General features: G+C 48.6%; 1 protein-coding gene across 2 annotated transcripts in view; it reads left to right on the top strand.

The window, feature by feature from the left end:
- The first annotated feature begins 519 nt into the window (after positions 1-519).
- Positions 520-16,258, top strand: part of COLQ (collagen like tail subunit of asymmetric acetylcholinesterase) — a 64,911-nt gene continuing 49,172 nt past the window's right edge. For both annotated transcript variants that reach the window (XM_061194705.1, XM_061194704.1), the window contains exon 1: positions 520-625. In XM_061194705.1, coding sequence (XP_061050688.1) covers positions 520-625 — 106 coding nt within the window. The remainder of the gene's footprint in view (positions 626-16,258) is intronic.

Raw genomic sequence — 16,258 nt, 5'->3', positions numbered from 1 at the left:
CAGAGTGACAGCAGAAGGATTTGTCTCCACGGAAATTCAGTTTGAATCCAGAGGTTCGAATGGATTCTGTGATGCCGCTGGACACCTCAGCTGCGAGGCGATAGGCACTGGTGGATAATCAATGAGGAAATCTGTCTGCCCTTGAGGACTGCTTCTAGTGGACATTCGAGATCTGGCTGCCTTTTTAATCACATCTTCAATGGCCTCTTACCTCAGTCACCAAAGAAGAAAATTCAGATATCTTCATTTTAATGAGGGCATTTGATCCAGTGCTCAAGATAAATATAACCCTGTGTAGTACGGAGAAGGTTTAGTGGGAAATGGTTGGCATTCTTTCTTGGTAGAGGCATGGGGAAAGGAGAGAGAGGGAGAGAGAGAGAGGGAGAGAGAGAGGCAGAGAGAGTGAGGGAGAGAGAGAGGGAGAGAGAGGCAAACAGCGTGGGGAAGACAAAGCACAGATAAGCGAGGCTCCTTGCAGCCCTTCCTTGAGAACTTGACACTTTCCAGACCCCAGCCAGCATGGTTGTCCTGAATCCAGTGACCCTGGGAATTTATCTTCAGCTTTTCTTCCGCTTCATCGTGTCTCAGCCCACTTTCCTCACCAGCGTGCTTCCAATTTCAGCAGGTAAAGCAGGACCGCAACTTCCCTGTCTCCCCTCTGTCGGGCAGGGGAGGGAGGAGGGCTATTCTGCAGCCGTCCTGATGTTTCTCCCTTTCCGCTCGGGGTGGAGGGAGGCTGGGAGGGAGCCGGCCCAAGCAGCCTCTGGTCACCTGGCCAGCCCCCGTTGGGACGCCCCTTCTGTCCTTGTCCCCGCCCGGCTGCTCAAAGCCAGAGACCCTTGAACAGACTGTTTCTTCCCCTCACTGGCTGCAGGGTTGCATTTGGGTCGGGAATTGTGGGGAGCTTAACAGAGGCAGAGAGGAAGGCAAGTGAGTCGTCCAGACATTTCGATAAATACACCCCTGAACCCTTCGTGGGGGGCTCGGCCCACAGGGGATGCTGTGCAGCGGGCTGACCGGGAGGGAGTCCCGGTGGTTGTCCCGGGTCCGGGGGCCCCTGCAGCCTCAGGACCAGGTCTCCGTCTCTCCGGCCCCGTGGGCTTTCCTGCTGGGCTTTCTCCCCGAGGTGGACTTCTCTTCAGCCTCAGCGAAGAGGGGAGGTGGAGGGGCTGCAGGGGGCAGGCAGGCCCAGAGCTGGGAGCTGGGCTAGCACTGTGGGTGGGGAGAGGGCTCCTTCCGCCCCCGGCCTGGCAACCTCTCCTGAGGGCTCCAGGCTGTCGCCCTTGTCCTGCCCGACCCTGGGCAGGGGAAGTATTGAGTTACCGGCATGGCCTGTTTAAACATTTCTGACGAAACTCGGATGTTTCCGGAGGGCTTGAGGACCCCAGGCTTGGCAGCCGGTCCCATCACAGCCCCCCTCAGTTCTCCTTGGTCACCCCTGGCTCTTCCCAGAAAAAGCCGCTTCCGTCACACCCTCCAGCACGCCCCTCAGAGGTACTTGAGTTGAGGCAGAAGTTTCACTCCCACTGCCTTTGCTGGACACAGGCTCTCCAGGAGGGAGGGCACAGCTCTGGATGCAGTCCCCAGCCCTCTCCATTCATAAGAATGGCTCAGCGACCTGTCGAGCTGCCAGCATCTGTGGGCCCTGAGGGAGGGACGCAGAGGAGGGCGTGGGGCTAATTATAACCGTGTGAGGAGCGGGAGGAATGGAGGGAGTTTGTGGAGAATGTTGGAGGTGGGGGGCAGGAAAGGTGGATGGCTGTGCTGCCACACGTGTGTCGGCATGTCCCACCCCCAGTTCAGGCTGAGAGCGCCAAGCTTCTGGGAGTGAGTGGGTCATTATTCCCCGATTCAGGGGGGAAGCTTCAGAGTTAATTTGGTCTGCTTGGTGGTTCTTAGCCTTGTTTGGGCCATAGCTTCCTTGGAGGATCTGCCAAAGGCTCAGGACTCAAAGAAACTCAGTCTTCTGGTCCCAGCCCTGCCTCTGGCGGGCTCTCTGGCTTCTGGGAGGTGGTTGGCGGTAGACTGTATGAACCATGCGGGCAGGGACTGTGTCTGTCTTGGCCATTATCACTAGTTACCCGGGGAAATATCGGGTAGATGCCCAATAAACAGTTGGTGAGTGGATGAGTGCATGAAGGAATGAAAACTTTTCTCATCTGTAGATTGGAGTCTGCCATCATTTTGTACCACTTAATTTAGATACAGCCAAAATGGCTCATGAGTTCTGAAAGCTGGAGAGAAGAGGACCTCTGATTTTCTTTGAACTCCTTACCCTCGAGAGAGCCTCGGCATAGCTTAGACATCTCTTAGGCAAGACTTGGTACAGACCGTTCCAGTCAGGGTAACAGCAGGAAGGAGAAGTAACTCAGATGGTTCGAGAAAAGACTGGAATGAGGGGCCCGCTTTCAGGGGTGTGGGTAGGCTTAGGGGAGCCAAGAAGAAAGGTTGAGAAATGAGCAGCCCAGGGAAGCCTTTACCACCCCGGTGCTTGAGGAGGCAAGAGGACAAAGTGGATGGGGAGATTTGGGACCAGTGGAGAACTGGATCCCGGGGAGATTTGGGACCTTGGAGGAGGGGCCGCTGAGAGGAGCCTTGGTCACAAAAGGACCCAAATCAGAGAGCGAGCGCAGAAGAAATACCCCGACCGCTCTCCCCTCCAATCCGACCACCTCTTGGCAGTGCCTCTCATGGCCAAACCCAACCGGAAGCCGGGGCAGGGGAGCCCCTTGATGCAGTCATGGGGGTCAGCCCCTGGCTGAGTGAAGGGAGTGGGCACTGAGAAGAGGTAGCCCACCTGTCCATAGGCACTTCCTCGTAAACTGCTAAATCCAGGTCTTCTGGTGGGGGATGTGCTCTTTAAACATTTGGTAAAACAATGGGGTAGCTCTGGGGGGAATTACTAAGGTGTCAGCTCAACAGAGCAAAAAAAGACATGTGCTTCCTCCTGCTTCCTCACTTTGCTTTGTCCCCTTCTTCTTGTTGCCAGGGCTTCCTGATAGCACAGTTCAGAAATAAACTTATGCCCTGAAACGGGAACTGTTCCTTAACACAGGAGAACTTTAATCCTTTCAAAACAGTTTCCTACAATCTGATGTGAAATAGTCTGTATTCAGAAGCTCATAGATTCTTAACTCTTCTGAAGAAGCCCAGCCCTGTGCACATAGTGAAAAGTGCCACCAGGAAGTCTTTTCATTCCACCCACCGTAGCTTAGTGAGCGCCTACTGTGCGCCTGGCACTGTGCGAAGTGCCGCAGGGGACACAAGACAAGCAGGACTCGGCTCTGCTCTGGGGGAACCGCAGGCAGCGCAGGCCGCAGAGACGGGCTGGGATGGAGGAAGCGCGCTTACAGGCCTGTGGGCTGGTTCTTTCCTTCACTCTCTTCAGAAAAGACTGGATTCCAGCAACGCCAGACACAGCACAGCTCTCTGGATCAGATGTTCATTGCCTGGCAGCCTCCACTATCGGGTCCCCGAGAGGAGCAGGAGGGAGCAAAAAGCATCAAAGAGACCAAAATTGGTGATAGCAATCCCAGCACTAAAGCACCTGCCCTGGGTACAGAGAAAACTAGCTCAGGCCCTCACTCCAAGCCTGTGAACTCTTATGTGGGACATCATCCTCGCAGGCTAAGTGAGCAGGCTTCTTGAGGGTGGTGACGTAGCCGTAGCACAGTAGATTGGGGAGGGGACTGCTGCTTAAGATAGACACAGTGACAACAAGAACAACAAAGGCAGCTGATAAACCTGATTACAGGAAAAATGGCAAAGAACCAGGGAATAGTTCCGAGATCAAAAAGGATAGCCAATTGGAATTATTTCTAGAGCCTCCATTCTGTATGTATCCCCTGAAGGCGCCCCTGACTTACCGCTCATTGACTGGTTTGCACTGTGATGAGCGTGAATGACCCAGTGAAGACAGACTTGTACTCACTTCATTTTGCCTAAGAAGGCAGAGACGTGTCAGATATATTAATTTCTATTGAACATGGCCCTAAGATTTAAAGTGTCAGGAGCCCTAACTTTGGTGTATTCTTTTAACCCCTGCTGGGCGATAAACCGCCCTAACACTCAGTGGCTGAACAACAGTTGTTTATTGTTGAAGTTCATGTGTCTGTGGATCAACTAAGGGTCAGCTGATCTGGCCTGGGTTTGGCGGGCCTGGCTGGACTCACTGTGGTCTGTGCACTGACTCAGCCCCAGGGTCCATCCGCGGATGCGGCTCTGTTGTTGTACAGTTTCTAGAATATGGTGGCACAGACCCAAGGACAGTGATATTTATAGAATGAAAGGCCTTCTGCCCACTTCAGTCTCTCACAGCACCCAGGATGGGTGTGGCCTCACTCCCGATTTTCAGATGGAGAAATGACGGCTCAGAGAGGTTAAGTGACTTGCCTGAGATGGCACAGCTGGTGTGGGGAAAGCTGGAGACTGGAACCCTGCCCACTGACTCTTAAGTCCAGGGCTCTTACCAATGTAGACCAAATCTGCTATGGCCATGGATAAACGGTGATAGTAGCTTTTAAGGTCCTGTACCCCAGCCTCCAAAAACCCAGCTCCAGGTCTCTATCCTCTGCACTCTCCTGCCTTCTCCTCAAGACATCAGTGCCTGAAGCTCTTAGCAAACGATTGAGACAAGGACTTCATACTAAAGGGTGCATGACTTGCCAGGGTACTGGTTTATCTTTCTCTGGAGGTATTTGTGTTGTAACAGGAGTTAAAGATCTAAGCTAAAGGACGCTCTAGTGAGATGAGTTTCAACCTGGGCATTTTGGGGAATGAGGCTTCCTGGAGCCAGAGGAACCCTATTTCACAGACATTCTCTTCAGGGGTGTGAGCCAAATGACCCTATGCCCACAGACACACGTGGCTTCCCTTCTCCAACATGGGATTTCTCAGGCAGGCAGGAACTCTCCCGATGATGTTTGGGTCCAGGGCTCAGGACAAGATGGAGAGAAGACCCACCTCCAGTCCTGGAGAGTGAGATCTTGTGGAAGCTTGTGAGTTCTGTCTGGGTGCCGCAATCTTCTCCTGTGGGTGCTGGGACGTGACCAGGGCTGGCGTTTTGTGGCCTATAGGACGTGGTGTCCAGCCCTGCACTCCCCTGACTGGAAGCCAGCCAGGCCACTGCTTGGGACCAATCATGTTCTTGGCAGTAGATTATGGGCCATTTATTTGTGTCTGATGCTGGTCGGCTATTGTTTAATGTTCCGTAATGTACTTCCCAGCCATCTCCTCCGATTTAGCTCCCCATATTTCCTCTGGGTAATATAATCAGAGAGGCTCCTTAAATTAAAGGGCCCTCCAGGGGTCCCAGCTTGCCCACTTCACCCCACCCCAAGCCTCTGAATGAAGCAGTGGACCCCTCTCCAGCTCACAGAGGGGTGGGTGTGAGAGACAAGGACTTTCTCTCCAGAGATCCAGGCCAAGCACCAACATTGTCACTCACCACACCCAAGCCTTCCTTCCTCAGACCCACGACCATACAAAAACAACGCAGCTCCAGAAGGAACAGAAACCCCTCTGACTTCTATGAGTCACCAAGTAGGCTGGGGACCCGTCTTCTTGAAACGCAGTTCACATCGTAACTACTGCTCACATTGCTCTCATAATTGGTACCAAGTGCCCCCAGACCCCTTATCCTGCCAAGCTTTTTCACAGCTGCAGTGTATTTGCTCTTCACCGTTGTCCCTGCTGTGGGAGCCTTGGGTCTGAATCCTGCCTCTGGGTGATTGTGGGACGCTCACACCGTAACTGTGGTGTGAGCCCCGACTCCCTCATCTGTAAAATGGGCATAGTAGTCTCACAGGATTGCTATGAGCACTTATTCATTCAACAAACACTTAGTAAGTCCCAACTCTGGTACCTGGAACTGGGATGCAGCAGTGAGCAGACAAAAACATCCTGCCCACATGGAGTTCCTGTCATCACCCTGAGAAGACTAGTCTCCTGGGCTCAAGGGGTGAATGAAAGACCCTTAGGAGTAGAGCTGGAGCTCGCAAACCAGCTGCCCAAGGACTGAGTCCAGTCTTCATGTGGAGCTGTACTCAGCCATCACGGTGCAGTACTTAAAAAAAAAAAAAGAGAGAGACAGAGAAAACTTTTTAAAATTGCCTTAGTTGCTAACATTTAAAACTCAAGTGATTTAACAAATTTTTAAAATATATTTCTGATGTCTCTTAAAAACCAAAAAACCTCTTGGAAACCAGGGCAACCTGGCAGTCCTGACCCACACCACAGCGACTGTTTGGCATGGAGCAGCTCCCGAGTCCCCACTGCACGCTCCCGTCTTACACCTGGGCTGCCTTCCTCGTTACCTCTGCCTATCTGGACCATCTGGGTCAGAAGCCCTGCTGGTTTGAACCCTGCCTCATCCTTCTTTAGCAGTCTAGGCATTTTTCCAGACTTCCCAAGCTCCGCAAAGCTCAGTTTGAAAGTTAATGTTCTGAATCGGTGGTTCTCAAACTACAGCACTGGTTCTCAGCTCTGGAGAGACGAGAATCATCTGGGATGCTTTACAGGAGCCCAGCGTCGAGGCTGAACAGACCAATTGCATCAGACTCTCCGGGGCATGGGATCGGGCACTGAGAGTGTTGAGAGCTCCCCAGGTGATTCTAACGCCCAGCCATGGCTAACCATTATAGCCAGCATCAGCATCACCTGGAAGGTTTGTTAAGACAGACTGCTGGGCCCACCCCCAGAATTTCTGATGCAGTGGGTCTGGAGTGGCGCCCATGACTTTGCACTTCTAATAAGATCTCAGGCACTGCTGACGCTGCAGGTCTACGGGCCACGCTTTGAGGACAACTGCTCAAGGTTGCCCCTGAGTTCCTGTATTAGTCTCCTATGGCCACTCAGTGGTCACATTGCCTTCTTCTTCCGTGTCAGTCTTCCTCTGCCTCTCTCTTATAAGGACACTTGTGACTACATTTAGGGCCCACCCAGATAATCTCCCCCTCCTAAATTTCTTAATTTAATCCCACCTGCAAAGTTCCTTTTGTTGTATAGGGTAACCTTTACAGGTTCCAGGAATTAGGGTCTGGACCTCTTTGGGGGCCTTTAATCAGTTATTCTCCTACAGTTGCCTGTTCCACTGGGTCAAGTTTCCCCGAGTGCTTTCTTTAAGGACATCAGGATCAGAGGCACAAGCATGAATACTGTCGTCATTTGGATCCCTTTCCAGAGCAGACCCTGAGACAAGGATTTGGGTGCAAGTGGTGTGTTTGGGAGGTGATCCCAGTAGGGCGTTGGGAAACCGAGACAGGGAAGGGAAGGCCGTCAGTCCTGGGGGAGTTCATGAGCCGATTCCTGCTGTGGGCAGCTGGGGCTCAGATCTCCTAGGACCTCAGGGAGACAGGGGACTGGAATATTGATCCACCAGCTCCTGGGGACACGCTTCCCCAGGCAACTTCCACGACTGGGGAAGCCTTCTGGCATAGTTACAGGTGCTTGTGACAGGAGCTGTCAGCCCACGGGGCCTGGCGAGCGCGGAGGCCTATGGCAGGGAAGCAGCAGCATCTGCCAGCAGCTGTGGTCCTGCTGGCCCTTTTGCAGTTGCTTGCCCACCCGCCCCTTCTGGGCAGCGGTGGTTACAGCTCAGCACCCCCCTGCTGTGATACCAGAGCTGGGGTCCAGTAGCTAAGGGAGCCCCCACTAACACTAATAAAGTTACCTTGCATAGAGCACTGCTTATTTGCTAGACTCTATGTACCTGACTTCTAATCTTCACAACAATTTCACAAGACATTAGTACCCCAGTTCTACCAAAGAGGGAACTACCATTCAGAGAGATGCAGTCACTTGCCTGAGGTCACATAATGCCAGGGCCAAATTTCCAAATCAGGACTTTCTGGGCCCCAAATTATTGCAGAGGCAGAACAGCCTATTGATTAGGAGTAGGACCTCTGGTGCCATGCTGCCTGGGTTCAAATCTTGTGTCTCCCTTAGCTTTGTGATGTTGGGCAGGCAAATTGCCTTCTATGTGCCTCAGTTTCCCTGCCTGTAAAACGGGGCTCAGAGTAGGGTTTTCATTCACAAAGCAGTTGTAAAGATTAAGTGGGTTAATTATGAACACAAAGAACTGTAAAAAGTGCCTGGTGTGTGATGTACAAACCTTTTCTCTCATTATGTCCAGAACCTCACGCTGTCTCTACACATGCCGGGAGGTCATGATTTCCCCTAAGGTGCATTTGTGTCAAAAGGCAAAAGTCCCAAATACAATACAGACAGTAATTTTTTGCTTAAAATATCCAGTGGGTTAAGGCCAAAAGAGGGGCTCAGCTTTTATCCGTTTTGCATTTGTGAACCAGTCCCTAAAGCAGGGACCCATTGACCAGGGAAGGAGGCTCTTCTCGTGATGACCAGCTTTCCCAGATGGCTTTAAAAATACACCTGGCCCTATTCCATCGCCCAGCCCGGAGCGTTCGACTCCATTCAAGCCCGCCCTTATGTCTCCACGGCAACCAACATAAGCACAAGCAGGAGGCAGGTGCTGGGAGCTGCGACAGCTGCAGGGGAGGCCTGGTGGCTGCTGAGGGCTTGCACCATGAACCAGCTGAGGTCTGGAAAAAGCGAGGAAAGAAAAGAAGGAACTGTGAATGGGAACTGGACAGGCTCCCCTCCTGGGCCTCCCTGCTCCTTTCCTCACGCATTCCGCCACCGCTCACCTGGTCTTCTTGGTGTCTTTCTGAGAAGACTGGAGAGAGCACTGGAGCTTTCCTGCTGCAGCTGGTAGATTTCTCTTGGGACACCTGCTCCAGGAAGGACCTTCTGAGACCTGGCATGGGGGTCTTGAGGACCCAGGCAGATGGGGGATGGGGTGATGATGGCCATCCTACCTGTGGAGGCCTACCTGCCGGACTGGGGCTTTCTTACTTTGCTGTGACTCGGGGTTTCTTCAAGTGTTTGAGGAGGTACGAGGGACCTCTATGAGGGGCCTGCCAGGTGCGTCATTATTGTTGAGGTTTGAAACCAGACTGCCCTTTTTGCCCAAACTGAACTGGCTTGGTTTCTGAGATCATCCGCATTGGGGTGGACCTCACAGGGTGGCCCCCAGAAGGCCTCCAGATCCTCTGTGGTCATCCAGAAACCAGATTCTCCGCTGCTGAGATTAGTGTTCAGGATTTAGGGGGGTTCCAAATGAGGACAACCCTTTCCCTCCTGTCCGCCTTCCTGAGAGCGGTGTCAGGCAGGTCGTGGCGGGGAAAGTCAACGGTGGGCACGAGTGTCCTGAGGGGAGGCCTTGGGGCTGGGTGGCGCTCCTCCACGCTCCGTGGCTGCCCACGAAGTGAGCACCGGGAGGCCGAAAGGCTGTCTGGGCGATTCAGGCCCTGGCAGCGCTTTCCCCAAAGTGTCTGAGTAAATGATTTCTTTTCTTTTTTTCCCTTCCATATCCGAGTTGACTGTCCAGCCCGCACTTCCTCTGCTGCGCAGTCAGGAAAGCGAGAGGGCACCTGCCTGACCAGCACGGGGCCTGCAGCTCAGCTTCTCTTGTCCAGGTCCGACTAGAAGGCGGTGGCGTGGGGACGGTTAGCCAGCGGGCTTGGCCACCTGCCTGCTTACTAATGTTCCCTGAGAGGGAACAGTGGCGGTGCTAAGGCACTGAGGTGGAACTCGGGAAACCTGGGTTCTCTCTCTGACCTGCCACTGACTCTGGGACCCGTGTACTGTTGGACCAGCCATTTGCTGTCTGTGAGACTCAGTTTTCTCGTCTGTAAAATGAAGGGATGGACCAGATTCCAAGAATCCTTTTAGCCGTAGACTTTCTTTGACTTTGTGGCTCGCAAGTCACTTGCTAATTTACAGAATTAGCTCCTCCACAAAGAAGGGGTCTCAGCACATGTTTCTCTTCCGAGCATTGGCACCTGAGAACTCACGACGGTGGCAGGAAAAGGCATGGGGTTCACGTTCAGACAGCTGTGGACTTGAGTGACATCTTTGTGACCCACTAGCTGAGTGATCTTGGCCAAGTGGTCTTGGTTTGATTTCTTAACACCTCAGTTTCCACCTCTGTAGAATGGGGTTAGTAAGAGTACCTGCCTCATCAGATGGCAGTGTAGTAGGTACAGAGCTTTGCACTGTGCCTGGAACATAGTTAAGCTCTTGGTCACTGGTTGCAACCATTATGCCAAATGGCAGTGAGAGTGTTGGAATCCAGGCTGCTTGCCTTCTCCCGGGATGATTCGTTTTTACTATAATCCCACCTGCTCTTATTCAGTGGCTGGACAGGTTTGCTCCTGGTGCTGAAGAGTTTCAGAATTCAGAGTCTCCATCGAAAGCCTGCACTGAGCGGGAACCATCACAGTGCCTGGGCTTCGGAACCAGAGGTCTGGGCTCAGAAGCCCAGCTCCATAGGACCTTAACTGTCAGAGCCTCAGTTTTCCTCACCTGGAAAAGGGGGGCATAATAGAGGGTAATTCGAGGGATTGTGGTGAGAATCAAAGGAGGAAGCATGGGAGGGCACGATCTGGAAAGCACGGGCTCACACCTGGGGATGATGCCTTAGCTACTGAGTCCTGAGCTGATGGGCAAAGTCCACCCACAGATGCCTCCCTGAGCTGTGAGGGAGAAAGCTCTCACCTCCCCAGACAGGGTGAGCACACTAGGAGCCCCCAGAGCGCTGCAGCCTGAGGGCATTCCCCCCGTTGGAAGTTGTGCAACCCTGTGTGGATCCAGCTGGTAGACAAGTCACTTCCCATATCCAATTCATCCGAGTCAGGAGAACGGGGCCCTCTGTCCACGTGGCATCTGCCTTATATGGAATAACAGTCCTGCATCCTTCAAAATGGACAGCAATGTCAAATCACCAGGCCTGCCAGTGTGGGTCCTCCTGGGAAATCAGAGGCAGATTATTAAACATGAAAATTTCAAACGGAATGCCAGCAAATGGTGGCTGACTTGACAAAGATGCTCAATTTTCTAGCCACATACCCATCTGCTGCCACTTTGCATTTTGTTTGATTTTTTTTCCTACATGAGGCAATAAAATCCATTTGAATGGATTCAGACCATCATCATCCTCATCATCATCATTAGCATGTTTAAATCTGTCTCTGTCTCTAAATTAATTATGACTATTACTTGATAAATGTAGCTTTTGATACACATCCCATCAATCAAATGACCAATTTTTATTGCACCTCCTACTATATACTTAACTATTATATTGAACAAGAAGATTCACAATACAAACTAACACAAGGAGCCCACAGTCTGTTTGCGACATTAAAATAACACAAATGGATGGGACTTCCCTGGCGGTCCAGTGGTTAAGACTTTGGCGCTCTCAATGCAGGGGGCACAGTTTCGATCCCTGGTCTGGGAACTAAGATCCCACATGCCTCATGGTGTAGCCAAAAAAAAAAAAAAAAAAAAAACCACAGATGAAATAATAAATGAGAAGTGAAGTGGGTCACGGTAGCAGTATCTGGGGTGCACAGGTGGTTGGCATTTGAATGAACAGAGCAGTGAGGATAAGGACACAGTTGATCTGGGTTCAAGTCCCACTCCCATCGTGCATGTTAGTCATGTTACCGAGTGTTGTGATAGTTGATGTTTGCAGGCTTCATAGTTTAGAGAATGTTTTTGTTTCCTGCTTTAGGTCACAGATAAAACGTCTCCTGGAAAACAAGCAAACAAACAAACTTACATCTTATACCAGAATAAATCACAAATGAATTAAGATTTAAACATAAGATATGAAAGCATAAAATTATTAGAAGAAACCTTGGGGGATTTAGGGGGTAATTTTAGTGGGGGGGGGAACCCAGAAGCCATAAAAAAAGGCTTCTACAATCGATTCTACCAGATAAAAAGAAAAAATTTGTGTATGGGAAAAACAATTAAAAAAACAATGTCAAAAGACCAAAACAAACCAGGGGAAATATCTGCAAGTCATATCATAAAATGATGCTTTTTAAAATATATTTTAAAAAAATTTATAACGGAAGACCAACAACCTAATGGAAAAATGGAATAAATACATATGGCTCTAAAACGTGTGAAAATATCCCAGCCTCATTCACCGTAAGAGAAATGCACATTAAAACCACACTGAAGTGCCATTTTTCATCCATCAGGTGTGTGAAATTCAAAAGGTCTGACATCACATGTGCTGGTGAGGGTATGTGGAAATAGATACCCTCATCCTCTGCTTGTGGGACGGAATGTGAATTGATGGAGACTTTGTGGAGATGAATTAGTCATCATGTGTAAAAACTACAAATGCACACACCGTTTGATCTAGCAATTCTATTCTAGAAATTCCTCCAATGGACATGCTTAACAACATATACAAAGATGCGTGCAAAAGGTTATTTTATTGTATCATTGTTTTGTGTTTTTTTTTTGAAGTGTAGTTGATTTACAATGTTGTGCCAGTCTCTGCTGTACAGCAAAGTGACTCAGTTATACACATTCAGACATTCTTTTTTCATATTATTTTCATTATGGCTTATCCCAGGATATTGAATATAGTTCCCTGTGCTATACAGTAGGACCTTGTTGTCTATCCATTCTGTATATAATAGTTTGCACCTGCTAATCCCAAACTCCCAGTCCATCCCTTCCCCTCCCCCCACCCCTGGCAACCACAAGTCTGTTCTCTATGTGAGTCTGTTTCTGTTTCATAGATAAGTTCATTTGTGTTATATTTTATTTATTTATTTATTTAAAATAAATATATGTATTTATTTATTTATGTCTGCATTGGGTCTTCGTTGCTGCGCATGGGCTTTCTCTAGTTGCGGCAAGCGGGGGCTACTCTTCGTTGCGGTGTGCAGGCTTCTCATTGTGGTGGCTTCTCTTGTTGCAGAGCAACGGCTCTAGGTGCGTGGGCTTCAGTAGTTGTGGCTCGCAGGCTCAGTATTTGTGGCACAAGGGCTTAGTTGCTCTGTGGCATGTGGGATCTTCCCAGACCAGGGCTCGAACCCGTGTCCCCTGCACTGGCAGGCAGATTCTTAACTACTGCACCACCAGGGATGTCCCCATTTGTGTTATATTTTAGATCCCATATGTAAGTGATATCATATGGTATTTGTCTTTCTCTTTCTGACTTACTTCACTTAGTATGATAATCTCTAGTTGCATCCATGTTGCTGCAAATGGCATTATTTCATTCTTTTTTATGGCTGAGTAGTATCCCATTGTATATATGTACCACGTCTTCTTTATCCATTCATCTGTTGATGAACGTTTAGGTTGTTTCCATGTCTTGGCTATTGTGAATAGTGCTGCTATGAACATAGGGGTGCATGTATCTTTTTGAATTATAGTTTTGTCTCGGTATATTCCCAGGAGTGGGATTGCTGGATCATATGGTAATTCTATTTTTAGTTTTCTGAGGAACCTCCATACTGTTCTCCATAGTGGCTGTACCAACTTACATTCCCACCAACAGTGTAGGAGGGTTCCCTTTTCTCCACACCCTCTCCAGCATTTGTTATTTGTAGACTTTTAAATGATGGCTATTCTGACTGGTGTGGGGTGGTACCTCATTTTAGTTTTGATTTGCATTTCTCTAATAATTAGTGATGTTGAGCAGCTTTTCATGTGCTTGTTGGCCATCTGTATGTCTTCTTTGGAGAAATGTGTATTAATGTCTTCTGCCCATTTTTCGATTGAGTTGTTTGTTTTGTTGTTGTTGTTGTTGAGTTGTATCAGCTGTTTGTGTATTTTGGAGATTAAGCACTTGTCTGTAGCATCATTTGCAAATATTTTCTCCCATTCCATAGGTTGTCTTTTCTTTTCTTTTTTTTATGGTTTCCTTTGCTGTGCAAAAGCTTGTAAGTTTGATTAGGTCCTATTTGTTTAGTTTTGTTTTTATTTCTATTGCCTTGGGAGACTTACCTAAGAAAACATTGGCACAATTTATGTCAGAGAATGTTTTGCCTATGTCCTCTTCTAGGAGTTTTATGCTGTCATGTATTATGTTTAAGTCTTTAAGCCATTTTGAGTTTATTTTTGTAGGGTGTGAGGGTGTGTTCTGTAGGGTGTGAGGGTGTGTTCTTCATTGATTTACTTGCAGCTGTCCAACTTTCCCAGCACCACTTGTTGAAGAGACTGTCTTTTTCCCATTTTATATTCTTGCCTCCTTTGTTGAAGATTAATTGACTCTAGGTGTGTGGGTTTATTTCTGGGCTCTCTATTCTGTTATGTTGATCGTTATGCCTGTTTTTGTATCAATACCACACTGTTTTGATTACTGTAGCTTTGTAGTATTGTCTGAAGTCTGGGAGACTTATGCCTCCTGCTTTGTTTTTTTTCCTCAGGATTGCTCTAGCAATTCTGGGTCTGTTATAATTCCATATAAATTTTTGGTGTATCATTGTTTATATCAGCAAATGTTTGCAAATCACCCAAATGCACATTAGTACAGGGCAGGGTGAACAAATTATGGTTCTTCCAAATGAAGGAATATTACATAACCATAGGAGGGAATGTGTATGCATTTTATGCAGTAATACAGCATACTCTTATAAATACTGTGAAGTATCACAGGTATAGTAATATATTACAGGTAACCATTTGAGCAAGAGAGGGAAATATTATACCTACTTTTTTGCTTCTGTATGCAGAAATATTCATGGAAGAATACACAGGAGACTAGTTGATAATAAATAATTGGAACTGGGACAGGGTAGGAGAGTTTTCAAGTATACGCATTTATACTTTTTGAATTTTGAATCACATGAATGTATTACCTTTTCTAAACAATTAGACAAAATCCCATATAGACATACAAAACAGAGCCTCTCATCTGGAGCACAGGATGGGATTTTTCTGTCTTTAAAAATCTGTTAGACCCAAATTAGCAAAGGGAATTGAGATCTCAGAGAATTTCCAGAATGGTAGAATCACATAATTATAGCAGTGTTTATAAGGTTCCTTTTGCCAACTTGTTCAGTCAGTAAGCTCTATTGCTCAATTGAGTTCAAGGGGGTCAACCCAAGGTCCCCCACTTTCTGGAATCCAGGGATTTCAGTGACTCATGAGACCAATGGGTAGAAGTGTTCACTGTGCCAGTGGGCAGCCACGGGCACACAGGGACCCTGCTTCCCTCTTCCCCACCTGTTGTGGACCCTTGGATAACAATTACTGGAGGTAGTGGGGCAGGGATGGAGGCTCTAGGGAAAGGGCTAAGTGAGCCACATGGTTTTGAATCACAAGTGTCCGTAGAGCTAAAATGTCACCATGGATAAATGAAGGCATGGGAACATATCTGGTGGAAATACAGGGTCTTTCCACTCAGCCCCAGTTGTCAGCACATGTTGGAAACAGCCCACCCTTTGGGCTCAATGCAGCTGGAGGGTTTCATCTCTGACCTGTGGCCAGATCTCCCGAATAACTCTAGAAACTTGGCCTCCCCCATCAAGCCAAAGCAGAAGAGTTAATAGGACTCACTGATTTATCCTGGCCACCATAATCAAATTCAGAGCCAAGGCACATCCAGCCCTGAGGAGGTTTCTTGATGTTCTCTCAGCTCCTAATAACATTGCCTCCTTCTTCCTCTCCATTTACCACATGCCATTTGGTCAAATTAGAACTTGAACTCAGAAAAGCAGATGCCTTCCTTTAGATAACATCCAAAAAATTCTCTTGTGGGAGGAAGGAGAGATGAGTTTGTCTCCTTAGATCTACGCACAAAGGAGTCACTTCTGATACATGACTTACTACAAATTAGTGGCCAGTGCGAGGTGATTTTCCTTCATCCTTGTGGCTTGGGCAGCCTTATCGGAGGGGTGGGGTGCAGAAGGGGATGTCCACCTCATGTCTTTCCTGAGGATTTGGTTACTTGCTCAAGGTCTCCTGATTAATGGCTACAGGCTCCTCCAGGTGACACTGGTGTCCTGGTTCTGTGTGCAGCTCCAGAGCACCCAGATATTTGCTAGCAAGGGTGTTGGATGGCCCACCCCCAATCCTAACCCTGTGGAGGTAACTTCTGGTTCTCTGTTGCCTACTTAAATTTTTTAAAGTTTATTCTTTTTTATTAGGGAAAATCCCAAACATTCAAAAAAAAGTGGAAAGAATTGTCCAGGGAACACCAGTATGCCTACTGTTATGGGCTGCCTTGCATCTCCCCCCTCCCCCAAAATGCATATATTGGAGTCCCAACCCCCATTACCTCAGCATGTGACTGTATTTGGAGACAGGCCTTTAGAGAGGTGACTAAGGTTAAGTGAGGCCATAGGGGTGGCTCTGGTCCAATCTGACTGGTGTCCTTATAAGAAGAGGAGATCTGGACACACAAAGAGACACCGGGGAT

The sequence above is a fragment of the Eubalaena glacialis genome, chromosome 6 (genome assembly GCF_028564815.1).
Source record: "Eubalaena glacialis isolate mEubGla1 chromosome 6, mEubGla1.1.hap2.+ XY, whole genome shotgun sequence".
Classification (NCBI taxonomy): Eukaryota; Metazoa; Chordata; class Mammalia; order Artiodactyla; family Balaenidae; genus Eubalaena; species Eubalaena glacialis.
Note: the sequence above shows the minus strand (reverse complement) of the source record. Positions and strands in the feature narration are given on the sequence as shown.